Source organism: Mobula birostris, chromosome 8, assembly GCF_030028105.1.
Source record: "Mobula birostris isolate sMobBir1 chromosome 8, sMobBir1.hap1, whole genome shotgun sequence".
Classification (NCBI taxonomy): Eukaryota; Metazoa; Chordata; class Chondrichthyes; order Myliobatiformes; family Myliobatidae; genus Mobula; species Mobula birostris.
In genome coordinates, this window is record NC_092377.1 from 33,276,000 (window position 1) to 33,301,282 (window position 25,283).

At 40.4% G+C, this 25,283-nt stretch overlaps 1 protein-coding gene across 3 annotated transcripts in view; it reads left to right on the plus strand.

The window, feature by feature from the left end:
• camkmt (calmodulin-lysine N-methyltransferase) overlaps nucleotides 1-25,283 on the plus strand; it is a 374,714-nt gene that overhangs the window by 290,022 nt on the left and 59,409 nt on the right. For all 3 annotated transcript variants that reach the window (XM_072264993.1, XM_072264994.1, XM_072264991.1), the window contains one exon: nucleotides 16,354-16,420. In XM_072264993.1, the coding sequence (XP_072121094.1) occupies nucleotides 16,354-16,420 (67 nt within the window). The remainder of the gene's footprint in view (nucleotides 1-16,353; nucleotides 16,421-25,283) is intronic.

Consider the following 25,283-nt stretch of genomic DNA (forward strand, 5'->3'; position numbering starts at 1 on the left):
CAGGGTAGATGAGGGAGAATCAAAACATTTAATAGGATATGACACTGATAGTCCTTACATGAAAGGTCTGGGCAGAGGGGTCTTCTTAACTCCTCATGGTGCTCGGACTTGATGGTTTGGGTGAGCTCCTGCTCGCATAAGTTGAAATGTCCAGCGGTGAAGTGTCGCCCATACTGTCTGTCAAGAGAATTCACTTCAGCTACCCTGATGGCAGTCCACATCCTACCTCAGTTAAACACAAATTCTGCACTCAGTGAAGTATAATCTGTGGTCAACAGCTTTGAAACAGGATAACCAGAGGCCCCTTTCATCATTGCTAGTGACTTAAACTGGGCGAACTTGAAAGAGAGCCACACTCTCGACCATTGCTATGCAAGCGTCAAAGATGCCTACAGAACCATCACCCATCCACCCTTTGGTAAATCAGATCACCAGGCTAAGCTGCTACTCCCTGTATACAAACAGAAACTCAAATGATGAATCCTGTACAGATAGTCATATAGTGCTGGTCTGAGGAAACAGATGAGTTTCTACGTACCATGTTCAAAGACTCAACTGCCAGCCTAAGTGGGGATGTCACTGTCATCATAGATTTGATCAGGTAATGTGTTGAGGACTGGATACTAAAGAAGACAATCCAGGTGTTCCCAAATGGGAAAACATGGATGAACTGGAAGATCCAAACTCTTCTGAAGTCTAGGTATGCAGCATTCAAATCAGGTGACTCCGATCTCTACAAGGAATCAAGATATGACCTCTATCAATCTATCAGAGATGATAAAGAATAGTACCAGTCCAAATGAGTCCCAGATCAGCCATCAGCTGTTGCAGGGCTTACATACTGTAACAGGTTGCAAAATGAAGCCAGGCAACACGCTCTAACTAAAGAAATTCCTCCTTATCTCTGTTCTAGGTGAATGTCCTCGTATTCTAGGACTGTGCGCTCTGGTCCTAGACTCCCCCAATATAGGAAACATCCTCTCCAAATCCACTCTATCTAGACCTTTCAACATTTGATAGGTCTCAATGAGATCCCTTCCCACTTATTGTTCTAATCTCCAGTGAGTACAGACCCAGAGCCATCAAATGCTCCTCACTACTTAAATCCTTCGTGCCCAGAATCATTCCCGTGAACTTCCTTTGGGCCTTCTCCAGAGCCAGTACATCTTATCTTAAATGTGGGGCCCAAAACTGCTCGTGATACTCCAAGTGCAGAATGACAAGTGCCTTATAAAGCCTCAGCATTACATCCTTTCTCTTAAGTTCTAATCCTCTTGAAATAAATGCTAACATTGCATTTCCTTTGCTTGCTACTGACTCAACCTGCGAGTTAATCTTTAGGGAATCGAGCACAAGGACTCCCATGTCCCTTTGCACATCTGATTTTCTCCCCATTTATAGAACATCTAAGCCTACTGAAGTGCATGAACGTATACTTCCCTACAGTATATTCCATCTGCCACTTCTTTGCCCATTCTCCTAAAGTCCTTCCGCAGACACCCTGCTTCCTTAACACTACCTGCCCCTCCATCTATCTTCGTATCATCTGTAAACTTTGCCACAAAGCTATCGGCCATTGCTGTGCAACCATCAAAGCTGCCTGTCCCAATACCAAACCCTGCAGAGCAACACTCGTCACCCACAGCCGACCAGAAAAGGCCCCCTTTATTCCCACTATTTGCCTCCTGCCGGTCAGCCAATCTTCTATCCATGTTGGTATCTTTCCTGTAATACCATGGGCTCTTGTAAAGCAGCATCATATGTAGCACCTTGTTAAAGGCCTTCTGAAAATCCAAAATAACATTCATAAACCCTCCTTTGTCTATACTGCCTGTTATTTCCTTAAAGATTTCCAACGGATTTGTCAGGCAATACTTTCCCTTAAGGAAACCATGCTGACTTTGGCCTATTTTATCATGTGCCTGCAAGTACCCCGAAAACTCATCCTTAATAATAGGCACTAACATCTTCACAGCCATTGACGTCAGACTAATTTCCTTTCTTCCACCTCCCTCCCTTCTCAGAGAGTGGAGTGACATTTCCAACTTTCCAGTCCTTCAGAAGCATTCCAGAATCTAGTGATTCTTGAAAGATCAATACAAGAAGCTGCAGAAAGCATCAATCTCAGACGGTGTCCCCTGACATGTTCTTGGTTCCTGGGTGGATTAGCTAGCAGGATACTTTCTGACATTTTCAGGCTGTTGTTCCCTCCTGCTTTAAGAAGACCACTATCATCCCAGTATCCAATATAAACAAGATACTGTGTCTTAACCTGTTGCCTAGTGCATCATGAAATGCCTTAAGAGGCTGGTCATGGCACACATCAACTCCAGCCTTCTGGACAACCTTGACCCACTGCAATTTGCCTACCACCAAAGCAGGTCTACGGTGTTCGCCATTTCCCTGCCCCTACACTCATCTGGACAGTAAAGACACCTACATCAGACTATTGTTTATTCCAAACAAATTCTGGACCCTGTGAGTCAATGCCTCCTTCTGTAACTGAATCCTTGACATTCGACCAACAGTCTGCAGTCAATAAGGATAGGCTGCAGCACTTATTCTCAGCACTAATGCTCCACAAGGTTGTCTTCAGCCTCCTACTCTACTCATGACTGTGTGACCAGATTGTGCTCTAACTCCATCTACAAGTTTGGAGGTGATAACACTATAGTGGGATGCATCTCAAACAGCGATGAGTCAGAGTACAGGAAAGAGGTAAGGAGCTCAGTTAAATGATATCATGACAACAACCTTTCCCGCAATGTCAACAAAATAAAAAACTTCATTGACTTCAGAAAGGAGGTGGTGCACGTGCTTATGTCTACATCAAAGGTGTTGCAGTCGAGAGGATGGAGAGCTTTGTGTTCCTAGGTGATAGCATCATCAAGAAAGCGCACAGAGTTGTGAACAGAGCTCAGCACATCACAGGAACACTGGCTGTACTCCTTGTTGCCTCAGTAAAACAGCCAACATAATCAAAGACCTCACCCACCTTGGACATTTTCTCTTCTCCCTTCTCCCATCGGGCCAAATATTCAAAAGCTTGGAAGCACATAGTAACAGGCTCATAGACAGCTTTATCAAACTCTTGAATGGGCTTCATCTCCATACTAAGGAAGAGATATACAATGGATTCCACTTATTGGGCCATTGGTTAATTGGGGCAGCCATTTATTTGGGACAACTCTTAAAGAATAAAAACTAAATCAAGAATATAGCCGTAAATTCCTTTGTTTATTTGGACACTTGGCTGCTAAATTCGGGCAGGAGATCATTTCCAAACAGTTTCTATCCAGCATCAGTCGCGTACACGTGTGTGGCTAGTAGACACCTCACTCTGCTTAGAGGAATCATTTTTTAAGTAAGGTCAGTTGTGGGTGTTTGTGTTCAAAAAACAGTGATTTTTGTTACTGGTACTTGGTGAGAAGTAAGCAGTAAGACAATTCAGAACTGCTCTGCTCACGGTGGTTTCTAGCATTCAGGCTTAGAGATGCCAGAAACGGCTGGGAGTGAAAATGAAATGATTTCACAATTTCAACAAGTTAGGAATTACAAAGAATTTGAAGGTATCGACAATCATTTTGTATGTTACAATAAAAATGATGATTTGGAGGATTCAATCATCAATATCATTGTATATAAGCAGTCCATTATCTCACTAGGAGTTTACAGTTAATCAGAACACAGCAGATAACTTCCCCTGTTGATAACTATTAGGAACTTATATCCAGTTTTATAGTACTGAAGAGGTATTGATAGTGTTCTAATTTGTTCTGTATTTCATTTAAAATCATAAATTGTTACACAGTTAAATGGTAGTTTGTCTTTTTATATTGTTTTAACTATTTCCATGATACTTCGGCTATTTGGGGCATCCACTTAACTGGGTCAAAACATACTTGGCCTGATGTGTCCCAATTAACCAGAATCCACTGTACTTAGATCAGAATCACTGGAAATTCTGGAAATCTGAGACAAATCAGAAAATGCTGGCGGGATACAGCAGCTCGGGGAAGACCCTTAGGGAGAGAAACAGAATCGACCTTTCAGCTCAAGAACTCTTCTTCAGAACTGGAAAAGTGAGAAAATAAGCCTGTTAATGTGCAGAGAAGGAGATGGGTGGAGAGAACGGAGGTCTGTGAAAGGGTGGAGACCAAAGTTGTCAAGGTAACAATTACTTTAACAGCTGATGGTTAGAAATAAAAGAGGAAAATAGAAACAAGTTGAAATTGAAAGGAAGAGCCATCTGCTTGGAAAGAAAGAAAAGGGGTAGTGACTTGAAGTTTCCCAGAAACTGGTTGCTTGGGATTTCTTTACTTACGTTAATCTTTGGAATACTTTGGTAGAGGTGGATGCTGAATTGTTAAGTAAATTTAAGTTAGAAATCCATTGATTTTGTGCCACTAAGGAAATAAGCAAAATGAGGATTAGTCAGAAAAGTGGTCAGTATCAGAATCAAGTTTATTATCACCGGTATGTGTTGTGAAATTTGTTAACTGAACAGCAACAGTACAATACAATACATAATAATATAGAAGGGAAAAATTAAACAAGTAAATCAATTACAGTACGTATATATGTATATTGAATAGTTGGAGTAAAAATAGTGCAAAACAGATAATATATAGAAAAGTGAAGGTCATGTTCATGGGTTCAATCTCAATTTAGGAATTAGATGGCAGAGGAGAAGAAGCTGTTCCTGAATCTCTGAGTGTGTACCTTGGATTATGCACAGGACCTGCATAATCTTCCTTGGACAGTGGAGCAGATCTGAGGGCTAATACACTGATCACTGGCTTCTATTTCTGACATACCTGTGGCCAGCAAATCATGTCACGCAGTTGGGATTAAAAGGGAAAGACCATGCAAAGCAGGCACCTAGCAGTCTAGAAATACTTCAACAGGATAAACAGTTGAAAGCTACGCGAAAGGAAAACAAAATTGACAAGAGTAGCAAGGCTGCCAGTAGTAGATTTCATTATTACTCCAAAAGAAGACATGCAGCTAAGAGGAATATGGGACCATTAAAAACCAACAGGTGATTCATTAATGAACAATCAAAGGTGTTTAAAATCAATGCTGCACATTTGCCTTCACAGCAGAGGTAAAAAGCAAAATGCTAGCAATATGAAGTAACAACAGAGAATATGAGCAGGAATAGGCTGTTCAGCCCATAGGGCCAACCTGGCCATTCAACATGATGCTAGCTAATCATTTATTCTATTCCTGACTTCTCCTCATATCTCTTAATCCTATTAAAAATCATTTACCTCCTTCCTGAATATATTCACTGACATAGCATCAGCTGAAATCTACAGGTTCACCATGATAAGGAAAACTAAAAATAAATCATTAAGAAGAGCTTATTTTTAGTTCTCTCATAGGATGGGAATGCTTATCTCTAACCTTAAGAAGGTCCTTAACTGCTTCTGTCCTTACAGTAGTGTTAGGCTGAGAGATCCAATTTAGCTAAGTGAAGTAACAGTAATGGGTGGAAGGAGGGGAACTTGAAGGTGCCAGCTTTTTTGTGTGCTTGCTCCTGTTGTCCTTTAAGATGATGGATGTGTGTTGGAAAGTGAGTGCTGGAGGTGGGTAGCTGTTGTGGAATGAGCTTTCTAAGTTGCTGCATGGTACTTTGTAGATGCTATATGCTACAGCTGTGGTTTGCCATGATGTGGCGAGTGAATGCTCTGAGAATTGGATGAGGTGCATGTAAAGAAGGTTACTTTTGTTCTTGGATGGATTTGAGCTGCCTTCATGTTCATTACGTGGTATTCATCCAGGCAGTGGGCACTCATCTTTTAGACTTGTATCATCTGTCAGTGGACGAGTTTGGTAAGTTGCAGAGTGCGTCATCGTCACATGTTACCCAGCCATAGCCTGCTCTTGTAGCTAAGGTATTGTGGTAAATATTATTTCTGATCACTTGTGGGTTTTGAATTAGTGGATTATTCAGGAAAAGAGCATTAATTAAATATTAATTAACACAATTAGAACAAAGGTTCAAAATACAAAGTAAATTTATTATCAAAGTACATACATGTCACCATATACAATGCTGAGATTCGTTTTCTTGTGGGCATACACAGTAAATCCAAGAAACTTAACAGGATCAGTGAAAGACCGCCCCCTACAGGACAGACAAACAGCCAACGTGCAAAAGACAGCAAACTGCAAATACAGTACAAGATTTTTAAAAAAGTAATAAAGAAGCAATAAATATGGAGAGCATAAAAAGAAGAATTCCTGAAAGAGAGTTTAGAGGTTGTAGGAATACTTTGGTGATGGGTGGAGTGAAGCTGAGAGAAATTTTCCACACTGGTTCGAGCCTGATGGTTCCTGGACCCGGTAGTGTAGGGTCTGAGACTGCTGAAGGCAACAGCAAGAAGAGAGCATGGCCTAGGTGGTGGGGGTCCCTGATGACGGGTGTTGCTTTCTTGTGACAGGGTTCCTTGTAGGTATACTCAGTGATGGGGGAAAGCTTTACCCGTGCTGGACTTGGCTGTACCCACAACTATTTGTAGGATTTTCCACTCAAGGGAATTGGTGATTTCATGTCAGTCTGTGATGCAAGTAGCCAACCTACTTTCAACAATTCATCTGTACAAATTTGTCAAAGTTTTAGATGTTATGCCGAATCTTCACAAACTTTAAGGAAGTAGAGGTGCTGCTGTGCTTTCTTCATAATGCACTTGCTGGCTGCCACCAGGACAGATCCTCTGAACCACTGAGGAATTTAAAGTTGCTGACTCTCCACCTCTGACCCCAATGAGGACTGACTCACGGACCTCCAGTTTCCTTCTCCTGAACTCAATAACGGGCTCCTTGATCTTGCTGACATTGAGTGAGAGATTGTGGTTGTGACACCACTCAGCTAGGTTTTCAATCTCCCTCCATTTTGTGATCAAAGTAGTCATAGTGTGACTAAACTTTAGTGATTAGGTTTGCCCTGGTTGATTCAAGAACGGACTGGTTGAAGTTAAGTAGCTGTTCTTGAACCTGGTGGTGTGGAACTTCAGGTTCCTCTACCTCCTATCTGATGGCAGCTGTGAGAAGCTAGCATGCAGTGGAGAGTGGGGACCTGCTTGAGGTAGTGCCTCCTGTAGATACAACTGATGGTGGGAAGGGATGTGTCCATGTTGTGTTGCGCCCAGTTCACTACTCTCTTTATTTTACCTTCCCTTTTTTGAATAGCGGGGTTGCATTTTTCACAGTGAATTGCTGTGCTGTTTTCGAGGGGAGCTGGGCGGGCAAACATGTTGCCTTGGCTTTGGAGCCACGTGCATATGTCAGACTGGGTGACAGCATCAGATTTATCCCCCCCCAAATAAAAGCATAAGTGAACTTAATGGTTTTTTGATGACTATGCGACAGTTTTATGGATGCCATTTATTCGAGATGATTAAGAGAACTAAAATTAAATTCTCCAGCTGCTATTGTGGGATTTTTCCAGCTCAGTTGTACCCAAAATTATGTAACACTGGAGCCACATTCACAGTCACCATTAATCAAGAGCCACATACCTACTGTAGACACATCACCCCCAGCAAATGCGCAAACAATCCGATTAAAAACAGAACTATTGTTGTACGCTAATCCTCTAAAATTTTCACTGAATACAGTCTCTGTTAAATAAAACGACATTTTGCTAACCTAGTTACTGCATATATTTAATTAACTTGCTGTCAACTTGATGTTTGCCAATCCCCCTGTGGTACATGTTCTATGAGGTTGGGTTCTGTGCTTGAGACAGCAACACTTTAGTGTATTACAGCTGAAGTTAATTTTGCTTGTTGCTCCTGATTGAATTGGGCAGGTGAATTGTCACATATCAAGCAGATGCATTTACCTTCATTTCTGGGAACAAAGAAGAAATAGTTTTCCTGCCCCTCTCTAAAAGATCTGCAGTGATCTCTACATGGCTCCCGATATCATCCACTAGTGAGGATGTGAACAACAATTCAGTGAAAATGAATGTGTGGCTGATGATCTGGTTCAGGCAGGAGAATTGGGACTGCTGCCAGGATGGAGATGACTTGTACAAGAGGGATGGGTTCCACCTGAACTGGAAGGGTACCAATATCATAGAAAGGAGATATGCTAGAGCTATTTGGAATGGTTCAAACTAGGCTGGCAGGGGAAAGGACCCAGAGTAGTAATATATCAGATGAAAAAATTGAGGCAAATATCGAGGTAAGTCTGATAGGCTAAGCTGGATTTATTTTAATGCAAGAAGCTAGAAGCTTGACATGTAGTGTGGTTCTGCGTTGATGGACTGTGGACAGTTCTGCGTTGATGGACTGTGGACACATCCAGACTTATGCTTTTTATATACTTTTTTTTATCATCTGTTCTTTTTCTGTTTTGTTGTACGAGAGGAGGGGGTTTTGGGGTTGATGTTCTGCTGAGTTCTGTTAGTTTTTTGATGTGGGGAGGTTTTTTTTGCGGTTAGATGTTGCTGTGCATAGGGAGAGGTATTTGGGGTTGATGATTGTGTTGCTGTTTTGTGTGTGGGGGGGGTTGATGTTTCTCTCTGGATGACTTTTATGTTCTTTCTTTTGTTTCATGGCTATCTGGAGAAGATGAATTTCAGAGTTGTATATGGATACATATTTTGATAATAAATGAACCTTAGAACCTTTTGAATATAAACCAAATGAACTCAGAGCATAAATTAGCACATGGGATTGTGGTATTTTAGTTGTTTTGGAGGATGTGCAGGACCAGAAGCTGGATGTTCTGTATACAAGTGCTTCCAGCATAGTAGACACAGTGGTGTGCGGGCAATTGTGTTAATGACCAAGGAGAATTTAGAGGAGATTTTAGAGGGGTATGTCTAACCAGGCTATATGAGTAGAGCTTAGCAATAAGAAAGATGTAATCATTTTTATGGGATTATACCTTAGGCTTCTCAACAGTCAGTGGGAGCAGATACATAGGAAAATTGTAAGTTCTCAGGATATTATGGGAAACCAGGGGAGAAATTATTGTGGCTTGGCAGAGGTATTTGTATTATTGTTACCCATGAGTGAAGTATTGGAAGATTGGAAGGTGGCTAACTATTGTGTCTGTGTTTAAGTGGGGCTGTAAGGTCAAGCCAGGGATCTAAAGCCAGTGAACCTAACATCAGAGATGGGAAATTTACTGGAGGAGATTCTGAGTAACGGGATCTACCTGCATTTGGAAAGACAAGGACTGGTTACATATATCAGCATGGCTTCGTGCAAGGGAAATTTAGTCTTATTAACTTCAGTTTTTTTTGAAGAGGTAACCAAGGGATTAAGGAGAGTAGGATAGTAGATCATTAGCGAGGCCTTTGACAAGATCCTACATGGCAGACTGGTCTGGAAGGTCAGAACTCAGAGGATCCAGAGTGAGCTGGCCAGTTTGAAACAAAATTGCCTTGTTTTTAGAAGCCAGAGGGTGATAATGGAGGGCTATTTTTTAGGTTGGACGGTTATGTCCAGTGGTGTGCCACAAGGATCTGGGCTGGGTCTACTGTTTATCATTCATATTAACAATCTGGAAGAGAATGCAGGTATCATGATCAGTAAGTATATCTAAGGCATCTATTAGTCTTGCGAGACCATGGATCTGTGCCTGGAAAGTCTTCACTCTCCAGGGCGCAGGCCTGGGCAAGGTTATATGGAAGACCAGCAGTTACCCATGCTGCAAGTCTCCCCTGTCCACGACACCTTTTGTCCAAGGGAAGGGCATTAGAACCCATACAGCTTGGCATCAGTGTCGTCGCAGAGCAATGTGTGATTAAGTGCCTTGCTCAAGGACACAACACATGTTGTCTTGTCTGGGGCTCGAACTCACGACCTTCAGGTCGCAAGTCCAATGTCTTAACCACTTGGCCACGTGCTAAGTATATGATAAAAGTATATGATGAAAATGTATTTGGCATGGTTAGTACATTTGTAGATTATACCAAAATTGGTCCTATAGTGGACAGTTAAGAAAATTAATCGAAAAATTGATAATCGAAAGGTGGACAAAAGGAATGACAGATGGAATTTAACTTGAAGAAGTGTGAAGTGTTACATTTTGGGAAGTTAAATCAGGACACAATTTCCATCGTAAATAGCAGAGCCCTGGAGTGTTGTAGAACATAGAGACCTGCACTTAATAGCCATGCCATTAGGTACATCTGTATACCTGCTCATTAATGCAAATACCTAATCATTCAATCATGTAGCAGCAATTGAATGATTAAAAGCATGCAGACATGGTCAAGAGGTTCAGTTGTTGTTTAGATCAAACAGCAGGATAGGAAAGAAATGTGGTTGAAATGACTTTGACCATGGAATGATGTTGGTGCAGAGTGGGTGGTTTGAGTATCTCAGAAACTGCTGATCTTCTGGAATTTTCATGCACAAAGCTCTCTAGAGAATGGTACAAAAAAGCAAAAAAATAACATCCATTGAGCGGCAGGTCTGTGGGTGAAAACACCTTGAAAGAGGTCAGAGGAGAGTGGCCAGACTGGTTCAAGCTGGCAAGAAGGTGACCAGTAACTCAAATAGCCACATGTTATAACAGTGGTGTGCAGAAGAGCATCTCTGAATGCACAACACATCAAATGTTGAGATGGCTGGGCTATAACAGCAGAGGACTACGAACATACACTCAGTAGCCACTTTACAGGAAATATTTAATGAAGTGGCCACTGAGTACAGTATATGAATGCAGGTAGATAGTTTGTTGGACTGGGTAGTGACAAAAGTGTCTAACACACTGGCTGTTATGAGAGAGAGAGAGAGAGAGAGAGAGAGAGAGAGAGAGAGAGAAATAAATAAATAAATAAATAAATAACAGATGGGGTACAAAGGGGAGGTGGGAAATTAGCGGAAGTTTGAGAAGTCAATGTTCATGCCATCAGGTTGGAGGCTACCCAGACGGAATATAAGGTGTTGTTCCTCCATCCTGAGTGTGGCTTCATCTTCACAGTAGAGGAGGCCATGGATAGACATGTCAGAATGGGAATGGGACGTGGAATTAAAATGTGTGGCCACTGGAAGATACACTTAAAAATAATTAATTGTTTTTTAATGTAGCATTGGCGGTATATAATGGGAATATTATAAAGCAATATTATGTTGCTTTACTGCAGTATAGTATTTCATGTTATAATGTAAAGATTAGAGGTCCTGCAACACTGAAACACTGGAAACAGCACATCAAAGAGCCAAATGCAGCTCAGGAGCCATGGTTTGGGTATCTGTGCCAGTTCATTAGCCAGGCCTGTGGATTACTAGTCAGGTAATATAGCCAATTTGATACCATTTCTATTAAAGGCATATATAAAAAAAAATGCAGGTGAGAAATTTTTACTTGCAACAGTTATAATCTTCCAAATGCACTCTTGTTTCATGAATTGTGCTGCTGGATTAGAATATTGCAAATGTCATTCCATTATTTATAAAAAGGTGGAAGAGAGAAAGCAATTAACTGAAGTTCTCTACTGGGGAAAATGGCAGTATTTTCGACACTAAGATATGATTTAGCAGAAGTGGACTGGATACAGCTACTTAAAGGTAAATCAGCATGAGAGCAGTGGGAGGAGATAGTGAGGGTTCAGAGGTAATATGTTTATACAAAGCAGTAGAATGAAACTCCAAAATCTAAAACCTGATGGATGACAAGAAGCAAGCAGGATAGGATAAGGCAAAAAAAAAGGGAAGCTTATCGGATACTGAGAGCTGAATACTTCAGAAGCATAGTGAAGCATTGAAAGATCAGAGGTGAAATTAAAAGGGAAATTAGTGAAGCTCAGCGAGATGTGAAATAATAGCAAGGAAAATCAAGAGAAACAAAAAGTACTTTAAAAATATGTTTTTAAAAAAGGTATTAGGGAAAGAATAATTAGATTCTGGGGAAGTCATCTGTTTGTTGAGCTGGTAGATGTGGCTATTCTTTGTGCAAATGTGAATACTTTGTGTTTTCAGGGACGTGGGAGTTGATGCAGTATATAATGAGAACAAGTGAAAAATTTTACAAAGATAAACATAGTGAGAGCGGAAATATGAAGGGATTTAGCTTTGAAAGTAGATAAAATGCCAGGTCTGAATGAAATAAATCCAAGGCTATTAAAAGAACCAAAGGAGGAAATATTGGAAGGCCTGACTTTCATTTTCCAGTCCTTGCTGGCTATAGGCATGGTTCTGGATGATGTGGTATGCTTATTTTTTAAAAAGTGGAAAGGATAGACTTAGTAATTACAGATCAGTCAGCTTCTTGCCAGCAGTGAGAAAATTATTGGAGTGCTATAAATTGTTAATTAGAAAAATACAGAGGGAGCTAGGTGGCATTGCCTTTTCCCAATAGTTCTGACATTTGGGTCTTGAAATAGTAGGAGGTCCTGGAATTTTTGTGTATGAGCTGTAAGTTCCTGGATGTTCTGGGAGTTTTGCTGAGATCAGTCCTGCTGGTTGTGACAGTTTTATGCTGGAAAATTGGCACTCAGTTCTATTGTAGGATCCAAAGAACCCACTGTCTTCATTGGGAATTGCAGAACAAAGATTTCAAAGAAGAAAAGAAGATTTTTCAACTATTTCACTTCAGTATACTAAAAAATGTATATGCTTCCCGATGATTTCAGTTAACTCTCTTTATCAATTTTGTATTTATTTACTAAAATTTTAATAATGTTATAATATTGTTTTCTCAGTGTGATGCCGGATGACACTCATCCAATAGAGTTCCAGAGCAATAGCGATACAGGCCATTCAGCCCAGTGAGACCATGCCAGCTATGGTCTCATTGAACCATTCAGTCCAAATTTCCTGCATTCAGCCCATATCCCTGCACGCCATATCCTTCAAGTGCTTCTGAAATGATCCTATTGTACCTGTCTCAACATTTCTTCTGGCAGCACGATCTGTATGCACACCAGCCTCTGGGTGGAAAAGTTTCCACTCAAGTGTCTTTTAAATCATTCACTTCTCACCCCTAGTTCTTATGCTCCCTAGTTTAGGTCTCACCTACCCTGGAGACTGTTACAGTCCATTTTATCTATGCCTCTCATGATTTTGTAATGTTGCTGCTCATCCATTTGGTGGTGGCATCCGTTAGTCTCGCGAGACCGTGGATCTGCGCCTGGAAAGTCTTGCTTCAGTCTGTTTTAGAGCAGCATCTGCTGTGGCTGTAGAGTCCATAAAGACCCAGCCTGCCAATCCGACCCTATAATTCAGGCCTTCTTGCCCTCTAGTCTTGGCAACATCTTCATAAGTCTTCCCCTCAATCTTTCTGGTTTCAGCACATCTTCTATAATAGGGCAAGCAAAGCTGAACTCTGTAATCCAGCCTCTGTCTCAGCAACAGAACTCTTAGAGCTCTCATAAATCTCAGAGCTCTCCCCTCTGCCTCTCCCTTGCAGTCTTTTCTCTTCCATAACACAGAAGGTATGTGCCTGCCACGGAGAGTGTGCTTTTTAAAGGCTGATGCTTTTTCAGATAGCCTGCAGCAACTTGTTGGAGGCTGCTGTCAAATAAGTGAGCTCCCACCAGGAACTGTGTAGCACACTCTTCTTCATGCTGCTTCAAATGTCTTTTTGACGAGTTTCACTACTCTTTGTTAGAACCCAAATGAGCATAAGTGCTATACATGCTATAGGAAAGAGTGAGATGCACTTGTTAGGCATTGTCATCAGTTTTGTTCAGTTTGTGGCTCTATTGATCACAATTAATAATAATTTTGAGAACTTACAGTCTGCCTTTTGAAAGAGATATTCAACTACTGATCATTAGTCTGTGTAGCTAACTATATTGGTTCTCTTGGGTGTATTTTCATATCTTGCTAACCAAATTCATAATGCTTTGATATTACTTCATTTGTTTTTCTTGTGACATCTCACTCAGCACAAATCAGCAGTATAGACGAATAGTGATGTTATGATTTCTTTTTATTCTCACCATTTTTTTAGAGTTGAGTTTTCCTTGTATTCAATTTCCATTTTGTTCTGCAAATCTATTTGTGTTCGTTTACAGTTTCACCGGGGTGGGGGGTGTCTAGCAGCTCCATTATTTATTTAGTGCGTGTAATTTTTTTTTTTGTTTAACTGTAAATTTCGGGTGACTATACTTTTTGTTGATAGTACCAAATCCAAGGTTTGGTGCTGCTGGCACAACAGGGCCACTGCATTCTGATGAACTTGATAAACCCAAAACTACATTGCAGCCCAAGTGTGGTTACTGGAACCATGTGACATCCTTTTACCCATTAGCATTGGCCACTTATCATTTTGGAAGAAAAAGGATAAAGGATTAAAGATTAATTATAGATAATAATGATAGTATTTTTCTGTACTTACATTATGTATAATTATTGTTGATCTTGAGCTCATTGATTTTATATCCGAACCAGTTTAGCGTTAAAATGCCTGGGGAGCTTCTATTCTTTACTAAAATAGGGAAACCTTAGCTGCTGCTGCAAAATCTCTGTCCATTATAATTTCCTCAGCTCCTTCTACCCTGTTAAAGCACTGTAGGGCTAATCGCTTTGCATTTTGTCAGTTTAAGCAATGAGATGGATTAAATATGTAGTGTATGATTGATTAAAATTAAAAACAGTACTTGGGTGTCTCGTAGATTCTACTATATGTTGACTTTAATTCCATATGTGCAGAGAATTCTTTTTCTTTTGGTTTATTAAAATTTCACCTCCAAGGAGGCTTCAGTTATTTCAATAGGTTGCCTGTCACCATTTCAATATAAAGCACTACTTGATCCTTACCAGCACCACTCAGGAAATACAGTCAAGTACCCAAGAGCATTCATAAAAAAAAAATTTGTTTCTGGACCATCTTCTGTGGAAATGTTTTTAAAACATTATTCGTTATGCTAACAGGATGTTTTGTGGACTGAGAATGTTTTTTTTGTCTCAGATACAATAACAAGTTATCAATAGGTAAGATTTCCTGCAGAAGTCCCACAGCTTTGATTCTACCATAGTTTTGCTGAACTTGGGTGCTGTTAAGAACATAATATTTGGTCTGGTGCAAAGAGCAGGAAACCAGCCAGGGAAAGGGCATGAATAAAGTGGATTGAATGGTGCTCTGTTTATGAATAGCAAGGAGGTATTACAACTTGCAAAGAAAAAAGGATCCATGGTACAACTAGATGAGGTCAGTAGATACCCATGAAATTATACATCAACACAGAATCATAGCTTGCTTATCTTCTTTGAAAGTTAAAATAAATTGCCGCTCCCAAGTGCATGTCTTATTTCAGCTGCTGGATGAGTTGAAATGTTATTAGCTATATTGTAGCTCATTGCCACTTCTGCAAATATTTCCACTTCACTGCTCTTGATTCTATAATCTCCTGTGATTTACATTTCAGGCAAATGCAGAAGTACAGAACTTGGGAAGAACTTAGCCTCCTCCCCATGTTTATGTTGGTCTTAAAAAGTTCTTTTCCAGTTTTGATGAAGAGTTCTTAAACTGAAAGGTTGACTTTGTTTCTCTCCCTATGGGTGTTCCCTGAGCTGCTGAATCCTACCGGCATTTTTGATTTGTTTCAGACTTCCAGAACTTGCAACGATTCTGGTCTAAGCACAGTGGGACACACCAGGCTTGGTATATTTTGGCCAAATTAAGTGGATGCCCCAATTAGCAGAAGTATATTGGAAATAGTTAAATGATATAAAAAAAAAGACAAACTACCATTTAACTGTGTAAAACGTCAGCTGTAATAGGTGAATCGGCTCGGGCCAAATGCAGTGTTAGATCCTTGGACCTTGGAAACGGATGGGGAAGTGGGCACCACTGGTAAGTGCAAAGGTTTCATTTTGATGTAGGCATCCAAGGTGGATGGGGTTGTCAGGGAGCAGGGTGTAGTTACTGGATACAGAGTTAATTAAAGTGCATTTGTAAATAACTTGGAGATATTTCCAGGAGATAAGATACTGGAATTAAATGAGACATCAGAGAGAAAGGTAAAGGAAGAATAAAGCTGAGAGTCCAGTGTGTGATCTGGTGATCAATACTGCATCATCATCAGAGTTCAGGACAACTGTTCCAAAGTAGGCAGAATGTACTCGTTGGTTTAGGCAGGTGGGTAGCTTGTGAAATAGCCTGCTGCTTCGCCCATGATACTGATTTCTTCCACTGTTTGGCCATGAGGCGCTCAGTACGGTGCCAGATGCTGCTTCGCCACTGGTTGTGGAGCAGAGATTCCCGGGATTCAGCTGGAACGGGATTCGCTGGTGGGGAGAGTTCAGTAATTTTATGAGGAGCCGCCATCTATAATCCAAGTATTAGTAAACTCCAAAAGTTTTGCTTTCGTTCGTTTTCTACATTACTGACAAGTATAGCTTTGTTTTTTATCCTTAACTGAACAACCTTTTTCAGATGTTGCAGAAATCATTGAAAGAAACAAAAAACATGGGCTATTCAAGTCTGGTTCTATTACAAGCCGGTAAGATGCATTTTATTTTATTTATGTTACAGTTAACAAATTATCTGCTGTTTATTAATCCCATAAAAGTGAGCATTGTGCTATGTGAGGCACCATTTAAGATTTATCAAAAAAACGACCATTTGATATAGAGAATATTTAAAATAGAATTCAATATATATGTGAAAGTGAGAGAAAATAATGACTGAAATAAAATGAGTACTTTTGACAAAAGAGGAGATATGATAGAGAGATGAGAAGCATTGAACTAAACTGGACCAAACTGGGAAACCTGTTTTCTTGTGTGCCAGTATATGGTAGATATTGTCATTTCAGGAGGGGAAAGTAGAAAGTAAGGTTAATGTTCCAATTAGTTTCAACAGGAGGTTAACAAAGTATGATAGATTTCATCATTTTTTTCTGAAATTACAGTGGATTCAGATCCTTCCTTGAATTTTAAAGAGGAAAATGCTAAGACTGTGCACCAAACGTTCATCAGTACATGCCAAGGCAGATTAATCCATTGCTGTGCAGTGTCCCAGTGACTTTTATGATAATCTGGGATCCTGATCAGCAGTCATCAAGGCCCAATTTATGCTGGATAGTCCTTGCATAAGCATTAGGTCTTTTACTTCATTGTCACAGCACAGGATATTCAAAGGAAAAGAAGGTGAATCTGGTGACCAGAGAACCATGCAGGACAGAAATATGGAACAAGGAGTAATTGTGGATCTTTGGGAAAGGTTAAGATATGGGGTGCAGAGTGAGGTTTGAAGCTTGTAATTGGAGATGGAAGAGCGTCCAATTGCCGCTTGGGGTTTGAGAACTCAGGGTTGCTGAATGAAACCAGGTAAATAAATAATTAAATGAATAAGCACGATTGGGAGGGCGAAAACTTAATACTGTATAAAAGAAAAGGTCTGATTTTTTTTTTACCCAAGCCTGCTACTGAATCCAGCAATGGAGTCTTGCAGGTTAGTCACCCTTCTCAGCAGGGAGGGCTGCAGCATTTCAGTCAGGTGACCTTAATAAGAAATCAATATATTTCTCCATAAAGCTCTCAGAGATGGTAAGAGATAGTCCCAGTGCTGTCATCATCTGTGGCAGGGCTTAGATACCATAATGGGTCACAAAACAAAGTCAGGTAGAAATTCCAACAACAGCACAGCCATTCCAGATGAGCTTATAACATTCTATGCACATTTTGAACAGAAGGGACTGGGTTTGTCACCACCCACCCTAACAGACACAGGTGTACCTGAATCTTCACTCATCACCGCATATGTAAGATCAATCTTCCAGTGGGGAAAACTGCAGAAACTATAAGACCTGGATGGTGTCTGTCACCATGTCCTTAGATCCTGTGTGGATCAAACTGGCAGGAGTATAGTCAGACTTTTTAAACCTCTCCCTGCTTCAGGCCGTAGTTCCCCTCTGCCTCTAAGAAGACCAATAACCAAAAAATCAAGACTACCGCCCAATGAGTCTAACATTTACCATCATGAAGTGCTTCAAGAGGCTGGTTATAACACTCATCAACTCCAGCTTTCCAGATAACCTTGACCCACTGCAATTTGCCTATTGTCAAAGCAGATCTATGACAGATGCCATCTCCCTGTCCTTAAACTCTCCTCTGAAGCATCTTGACAGTAAAGACACATAGATCAGACTACTGTTTATTGACTACAGTTCTGCCTTCAATACTATTTTTCCAAGCAAACTCTTCACCAAAGTCTGGATCCTGGGAGTTGATGCTTCGCTCTGCAGCCAGATCCTTGACCTTCTGCCCAACAGACTGGAAACGGTAATGATAGACAGCGACACCTCCGCCATAACCTATTTGACTCTTGCCCTGGAGCAACAACACAAAATGCTGGAGGAACCCAGCAGGTCAGGCAGTATCTACCGAGAGAAATGAACGGTTGATGTTTTGGGCCAAGCGCCTTTATCAGGACTGAAGAGGAAGGTCAGAAGCCCAAATAGAAGGGTGGCAAGAGTGGGAGAAGCATGAGGTGGCAGGTAGTAGGTGAATCCATTTGAGAGTAAGAAAGTATAAAGAAAGGGAAGGGAGAAGAAGAGCAAATGACGTCAGATGCTAGGAGGTGATACGTGGAAGAGGCTAATGGCTGAAGAAGAGGGAATCTGATAGGAGAGGACAGTAGACCATAGAATAATGGGAAGGAGGTGAGGAACCAAAGGAAAGAAGATGTAGGTGATGGGCGACTGGAAAGAGAAAGGGCGATGGGGTCAGAAGGAAGTAGAAAGGGTTTGGTTTGGGGAGAGAGGGGATGGTTACCAGAAGTTAGAGAAATCAATATTGATGCTGTCAATTTGGACACTACCAAGAAAGAATATGAGGTGTTTTTCTTCGAATCTGCATGTCTTTTCCTGCCCTCCCCTCACCTGGATTCAGCTATCAGCTGCCAGCTTGTGCTCCTCCCCCTCCCCCTCCATTTTTTTCTGGTTCCTACTCTCTTTCTTTCCAGTTCTGATGAAGGGTCTCAGCCCAACATGTAGACGGTTCATTTCCCTCCATAAATGTGATCTGACTGGTGTCTTCCAACATCTTCAGTACATGAGTTTTCTTGTTTGACTCTTACTCTGGGTGCCCATTTTCATTGGTATTAGATCCCACTGTCAGCTGAAGATGCGTAATACCCAAACCTATCTGCAACCCATCACTTAAGGGAAGCGCTGCTTCATATCTGGCCCACTAGCTGAAATTGTAGTTCTTGTGGAGATCCCCCAAAGAAATTGTTCCATGATTCGAGATCAGGCCCTAAGATGAGGTTACAGTGAAAACTGCTAGAAAATGTAAATGACATCAGGTTAACTCAGGACCTAGCTCAATATAATGGGCCAGTTAATGAATAATTAGCTAATAGTCACTAGTTAGATGTTAGGTGAATGTCCACTGCAGTCTCCTTCATTGTGCCTTGAGGAAAAAAATGTAAGGAGAAAGCATGACTACGGCCAAGAAATAGAACGATTATTGATGCTAGAAAAAGATTCTAATCCAAGTAACTCAAATCTCAAGTTTAGGAGCATTATTTTGATTAACTTCTTGTACCAATGATTAAATTTTTTGTGTATATGCAGGGAAAAAATAGCTGATTACAATGTTTTAATCAGTTAAACAGGTTTTGATATCTGTGATAGCTTTAATACAATAGAGTTAGTAATCTACTGGATAAATGCTTGACAGAGATAAAAAGTAATATCTTTAATCTCCTTTTACAGGCTTAATACCTGTCAAAAAGGATTTAATATTCAAAAGCCATTTTAATGTTTTAAATTTTATTCATATTAGCTCCTTGTTAGTGAATTGAACTGTGGAAATATCATTTTATGAAATTTTACTGCCTCATTAATTTAATCAGTGATTTCTTTTTAAAAAGCAATCCAGTCCACACAGTTTTCTCCGATAAAATGATCTGTCTAGTTTCATATCAGTCAGATTAGTATCATTTAAAGCTGTGCCGATTAAAACGGATACTGAATGCAGGATTTCTAGATAATCCACAGTAGATTATTCATCAATAGACCTGCAATAACACGGCTGTGCTTGCGTGAATAGTATCATGGAATAACAATGCACTAAATTGTGATGTCTGTACTGAGAAATCTGTTGCACGCACCAGAAACTCCCTGGCATGGTTGAAACTCCCTACAACAGATCATATAACTTGTGTCTTCAAATGCATAGATATTAGAGAGTGATTTTATATGCACAATCCTGGTCCAGTTTTGTTGTGAAGATTATTGGTAGCGAGCGTACCAATACTTTGGATATTGTCTTCCAATCCACCAGAATTTCTTCAGAACTAATTACTTGATTTGACACCCAGATCAATATGTAGTCATATTGTTACTGAGCTGGTCACGGAGGAATCTAACTACACAAAAATTTGGGGCAATGTATGCCAGCCGTTTTAGTCTGCGGATGGCAGGAGAACCAGAGGGAGATGACGGATATGAGAGAGGAAACAAGCTACTGGAAGAGGATTGAGTGTATTCTCTGAGTCAGCATATACACAGAGGGCTGAATGGTTTCCTGTTTTTATGAAAAATGGGAAAATACACACTATATCACTTAAGTCCATTAGTTTCTCACATTTTTGTCAGTAATTGTACTTCCTTGGTCTGATGGTATTGTATTAGTACGAATATTTTAAAAGTCACAGTAGGATACAGTGAGAGGGAGTTGAACATTTCTTGCAGAGTGATGGTTTCCCAGCAAAGCAGCTGAGGAGAAAAAGGAGCTAGTAAGTTCTCATTAGGACTTGATATTCGGTTTATTGGCAGAGATGATGAATAAAGGGCACAACAAAATACAATCCTGTACTTCAAGGAAGGTTGGGGAATAATTTAATACAAAGTTGCATAGTGAAGATGAAGGGTGAGGGAATATTTTGGATTTTGCTTGATACTTTTTCCAGGATAGAGATCATATCACAAACGTTTCTAGCATTGAACAGAGTGGGTTAGAAACCATAGTAAGGACTGGAAATCCAAGTGTGCTCAGATTAAGTGCAAGATGGGCTCTGTGCTAGTGGGCATAATAGTCATGGGTTTCTCACTACGGGCAGAATAGCCAATCCATTCTTTAGGGAATAAAATCGTGCTCTCTGTGACTGAAGTGTGGAGAAATGGAGGTAAGGGACTGAATTAAAGATTGTTTATTTTCATTCTTCAGTGCACAAGTTTAAGGAGAACGAAATGATTCAGAGCAGGACTTCATAGCGGTTAACATAATGCAGTGATAGTGCCCGTGACCCATTTTAATTTCCCTCGCTCTCTGTAATGAGTTTGCCCATTCTCAGTGTGACCAGTTTCCTCCCACATTAGGTTAATAGGTTATTTGGTCACCTGGGTGTAATTGGGCCTGTTACCATGCTGTATCTCTATATAAACAGCTGGGTGTGATGAAGACAATCAGGTTGTGTGGCTAGAGTGTGATCAATTATGTGAGAGGCTTTGTTGGGGTAACAGGCAAGTAATGTGGATGCAGGGTGTGTAGTTTGAGATTTAATCTACAAATGGACAGGGAAGTTCTGGCAAAAGCAGAGATCAGGTAAGTGTTGGTAATCATGCAAATACTGGGGATTGTGTGCAGGGAGTCACATTTGAGTAAGAGTCATGAGATGGTGTGCAAGTTGAAGCCTCTGTTGGCAGCCGTGGCATTTGGAAAGTTGCTGAGCATTAGTACGTTGCTGGGCCATTTAAATCAAGATAAGAAATCGATGGTCTAGTGGTGGGTTTAGGAGAGTCAGGCTGAAGTTTGGGTTGTTGCTTGGACTATCTGAAGGCTTTGGGTGATAATTGGCATCTTGGAGCACTCAGGGATTGAAGTGCTTTGAAGATGGAAATTTTGTTAACTGGAGAGGAGAGGTTGGTGTGTAACCTTGCGAATGAAAGGTTAGGGGTTAGGCCTTAGCCAGCAGAATTCTGAATCAGTGTCAGTTGAAGCAGTCAATGGACAAGAAAGGAGACTCAGTATAGTGGAGTGGAGGGATGGAATGAAGGAAGCTAAGTACAGAGCATCGTTTGATACAGTCCCAGTTCAATCCTGCTCTGTGAAGACCAACTTGCCCCAGAGTTGTCCAGTGGTTGTGGTTGCCACGACAAATTGGTCAGGATTGCTAATAAAAAATTACACAAATATATTCAGCACAGAGCTGTTGAATATATTCAGCACGGAGTTGCTGAGTTGGCCAACGTTTTGCACTTTTGTTTCCTTATTTGATTAATATTTGACATAGAAATTGCTTCAGATGTGAAAGCTTGACAAAGGCAGGGAGTGTCGTCCTGAGTATTTGAAATGGTGAAGATGGTATGAAAATGGTCAATTTTTGCATTTCACTCTGTGGTTAAGTCTGCTCATAATTGCTTACCACGGAAATAAATAATGCTTTGAATAGTATTTGAACAAGGTCTACATAATTTGCAGATTAAATATATCTTTGTAAGCTGTTTAATTAATTGCCGTATATTATTTTACATATCACTCAGCAAATAATGATACAATTTCTTTGTATTGGTATGATACTGAAATATATTCTGATTTGTTCTTGAACTTCATGAATCATTTTGTTCCAAGTGGAAGACGTTAGTGTGTAAAAACAGAAATGCATTCCTATTTAAAGGATGAAAAGATCTAATTTTTTTCTTGTCGTAGTTGATTTGTACCTTTTGATCCAATGTCCAACACAGACTCTGGATTCATGTAGAAAAACTTCTGAGTATCTGGAAGTGAATTCTCTTCACAGCTATAGAACAGTGGTTGTTTGAAGGAAGACAAAGTGTCCCAAGTATTACAGCACAATGCTGAGCACTCTGTTGCCCAGCAAAATGCAGCATTTTGCAGATGAGTGAAGTTGGTGATAAATAACCAGTGATTATTAACACTCAGTACACAGAATTATGTCTTGTGGAAGCACTATTTCTCAACAATTTTCTTTTCTCGGTATGAGGTTGAAATGTATTATTCACCAGTGCCAAATATTTAAATATTCTATCACGCTCATGTAACCTTAAACATTGGAAATCAATGTCAGGGAAAAAGCTGTTTAATAAAAAAGGAAGAATCAGCATGCTACAGAGTAATTATATGTTTACTTTCCCAGTTTATTCAAATGTGCATAATCAACAATTTCATTTTAGATCATTTCACTCAGAAATCATTTGCAAGAATTTTTTCCTAATTCTGTTTCAGAGTAAATTGTGCATCCTGCCACAATGTGACTGTTTAGCCAACAGAATTTGAGGCAATGAAATGAACATAATTGAAAAAATGAAATTCTTTCAATGTCAGTTTTAGGAAACGTTAACAGTATGCAAGTTATCTAGAGCACTCTAGAGAGTTTACTCAATTTTGCTGGTAAGTACAGATAATTCTGCATGGAGGTGCCAGCATTTCTCAGTAAATGTGCTGTTATGTTTTGGAACAAATGCGCTTCTCGTGGAGTCCAGTGGCAAGCTATGACTTGCTGGGGAATTGGATCATATTGGATTGTTGTGACATAAAAGTTGGCCATTCTGCCCATTTAGTTTTTGCTGCTGCTTTTTAGATCAATTCCATCAGTCCTGAAAATTAGATTTTCAAATGCCTATCCAATTCCCTTTTGAAACTCCTGATTAACTCTGTTGCACCATCTATCTAGGTAATAAGTTCAAGTAAAGTTTTTCCTGACATCCTTCTTGCCTATTTTGCCCAAGATTTTGAATTTGTGCCCTTAATCTTTGAACCATCTGCTAGTCCATAACTGTCAACATATCAGTCATGCTCCTGCATCCATCTATCAAATATTGTCTCAGTCTTCTTTGCTTCAAGAGGAGCTAGCCTCGTTCAGTCTATCCCTATTGCTGAATTTCCTTATCCCTGGAACTCCAATATAAATCTTTCCTTCACTGTCTCCAGGACCTCTCCATCTTCATGAAATAAAGAGACAGTAACTGGATGGAATACGTCTGTTGTGGTTTTACTACTGTTTCATATGGGTTCAACATAACTTGCTTGATTTTTCTACTTGCATGATTCCCAGGAACCCAATAAAGTCAAGGGAAAAACATATAATTGTTGATTTCATAAGCAAGACAAAAGAACATGGTTCTGGTTGTTAGAGGGCAAACATTCCAATGTCAGGGTGTCACTACCAGAGTTCCATAAGACAGTGTCCTAGACCCAGCTATTTTCAGCTGTTTTATCGATGGCCCTTTTGCATCAAAGATCAAGAGTGGGGCTGCTTGCTGACTATGCAATGTTTGATTATATTTGCAAATCCATGCCTGCATGCAATAAGGCTTAAATTCAGGCTTGAGCAGATAAGTAGAAAATAACATCTGTACCATAGATGGCAGATAATGACAGCCCTGACAAGAGGGTTTAACCACCTTTCTTTAATAATCAATGGTATTATCATAGTCAAGACCTCTGCCATCATCATCCAAAGGGCCATCACTGGTCAGAAATCCAACCTGCAGCATTCACCTGAGTAAGTGTGGCTCCATGAGCAAGTCAGAGGTGGACTGTCTTGTGGTGAGCGATTAATTTCCTGATACCTCCAATGTTTTCCCAACATCAGCACGACAAAAGTGATGGAGTATTCTCGACTTTTGCAATAAGTGGTCTTCCAACAACACTTAAGAAGCTCAACAACACCCAGGACACTTGATGTTGCACCACTCATCACCCCAAATGTTCATTGTGTCCATTACCATCCATCGTTACTTGCATAAGCTTCTCTGACATCACCTCTGGAAAAGCTGGAGAGATTAAGAATCAAGTGGAGGGCAAGAACAGCAGGTGCAGAGTGATATACCTGCAGGTTCCCTTCCTGACAGAAGTATTTCTTTATTATTGCTGTAATTAATTCCTGATGCTCCCCCTCCATCATTTATGTTTCGAAAGTCCCAGGCAATGACAAAAGACACCTTCCTTTGATATTTAACTGTAGCCCCCTGGTAAGCCTCCGGCTCGCTTTCGTCGAGGGAGAGCAGCCTTCGGCCCTGCCAAACTGGGTAATCAAGTTTGTGTGGATGCTGTGTGATGTACCCCACTCCGCTAAATAACAGACAATACACCATGTGCAATTAAATGATTACTCTTTATAGATCTTACTGGAACTATGTAATTAATAGAGATAAAATATAAAAGGAAAGTTAAAAAGTGCCAAACTTATCAATGTTCAACCACTTCGTGCACACGGTTGGAGCCCAATTAACAGAGTCTTCTTTCCACCATTCAAACCCCTCCGATCTCCTTGACCCGCCACCTGGGACCAACCACAGTGGTCGACCAGACGCTCCGCACTAGTCTGTCTTAGTCTCCTGTCCTCACCGAAGACCCTGGGCCTCAGACTCCCGCTCGGGGTCCGTCCTGCCG